At 50.3% G+C, this 1,791-nt stretch overlaps 1 protein-coding gene across 1 annotated transcript; it reads right to left on the bottom strand.

Moving 5' to 3' along the window:
- Positions 1–1,127: 1,127 nt before the first annotated feature.
- On the bottom strand, positions 1,128–1,358 carry PPTG_24120 (hypothetical protein; the record flags this gene model as incomplete). Its single annotated transcript, XM_008915320.1, has 1 exon — positions 1,128–1,358. The coding sequence occupies one exon, from the start codon at positions 1,356–1,358 to the stop codon at positions 1,128–1,130; it is 231 nt and encodes a 76-aa protein (XP_008913568.1).
- Between the last annotated feature and the right edge of the window lie 433 nt (positions 1,359–1,791).

The raw sequence follows: 1,791 nt of genomic DNA, 5'->3' as shown, positions 1-1,791 counted from the left end.
CTGCCGTGTGTAGTTGCATGTAGCAACCGAGACAATTTGTCACAGTCGAGTGTACGTGCTTGTGAGTGCTGGTGTGTCGTGTTCAGCGTAGCTAATAATCTCGTAGTGTTCTTGATACTTATGAAGTACAAGCTGATAAGCTTTATCTAAGAGATTGTATTGACGATGATGTTGCTGTTATTTCGGGTCTGGTGGTGCTGAGTGGGATATCTTGAAGGGACAAGTGACCGGTTAACAAAAGCGGTCCCAGTCCGTCGCCCAACGGTCTCGCTGTAGCGGGACAAGCGCCAGTATTTTTGACAGCCCGCTGGCGCACCGCCGAGTTGCAGGCGGTGAGTCGTGAACTGGTGTAGATCGCACCACCGTCTTCGTCAGTTGTGCAGGTGTCAGCCAAGGTGGGGTCGCCGTCCCGTGTCGCTGGTTTCACAACTGAAGCCCGGCTGCTGGTTGGTCTGGACATTAGGCGACGTGTTCACTTCGTCGCTGGTGTCATAGATACAGCGAGGCTTCCAGTGAAGCTCAAAATGCGTCAGATGCACCATTGAGCCTATGCACAGATACAGAGGTAGTGTGTTTTTGTAGAAGTTAGTATCTTGCAAGTATCTCATGCTTTAACAGTCAATACATACACCTGGATATGCAGTTTTGTCTTCGCGCCTTCAGCCGCAGATTCGAAAGTGAATGACTTTTCGATCTGTCGGAAGATATATGTTAAGAGGTAAAGTCGGTAAAGTACCCAAGGAGTGACGGTCAGCATAATTCATACAAAAATCAAGTCAAACTGTTAAGATGGATACACAGCATATTCTAGAGTTGAGGCTGTGTATGGAGACGAAATCTATGACTTTCAGTATTGTGCGTTCTACTCCAAATTTCCGAAGCAGCTCGATTGAATCGATCACGCCATCAATCTCCGTCCTATCAAACATCACACCGCATCTTCAACGATAGGTTCTACTTGGTATCTACATTACGATCTTCTGGAGCTTACACACTTGCACGCACCCCAGGCCCCGCACACGACCCCGACGCGCCAGTTGCCATGTCACTGCATCAGCCTCAGACACAGCTACAAACGACTCCCTCGTCGGCACTTACCCCAGGGGTGAGTGCGCCAGCTAGAGAGTCTACACAACAAGCTCATACACGGCGAGTATCACCATACCCACTGCGCGCTCGTACTCCAACACGTGTCCAGTCGCCTCTAGCTCTTCGAATCTCTCCTCGACTAGATTCACCACAAGAACGAACTTCGCCGGTGTCCAGACGTCAACTGCATACGCCTCGACAAGCAACGCCGATACGGGCACCAGGCTCGCGCGTTCCACAACGTGCACCAGCGCCGGCGATACCCGCATCTCCACCACCGTCCGAGCAATTCCAACTAGTTATCAAGCCCATTATTGAAAGCTCGGTGGGGCAACGTGAGACATCTGGGGAAACGCTAAGTAATTTCCTGGTTGATGGCGCTACGTTCCAGGATATTTTAAAATCACTATGGGAGAAGTTCCGTCCTCGCATCAAAGGATAGGCTGTCAAACGAGATGGTGACTGGTCTATTAGACCTCAAAGCAAGTTACTGAGTATGTCGGTGAATTGTAAGTCAAGGATCAAACGCAAGGTGACTTCGGCGAATGCCACATCTTTGATCAACTATCTCATAGCAATGGTCACGAATTCGCTAGGTCTCTTCGTGGGCTGCCGTGTCTTTGGCGAGTCATTGAGTCTTGCCCGCAGAGACTCGCATAGTGACGATTCGCTTAAGCCACAGGGGGGTTTCCAGGCAGCTCC

The sequence above is a fragment of the Phytophthora parasitica genome (genome assembly GCF_000247585.1).
Source record: "Phytophthora parasitica INRA-310 unplaced genomic scaffold supercont2.69, whole genome shotgun sequence".
Taxonomy (NCBI): domain Eukaryota; phylum Oomycota; class Peronosporomycetes; order Peronosporales; family Peronosporaceae; genus Phytophthora; species Phytophthora nicotianae.
The sequence above is the reverse complement of the archived record's forward strand: the minus strand, read 5'-3'. Positions and strand labels throughout refer to the sequence as shown.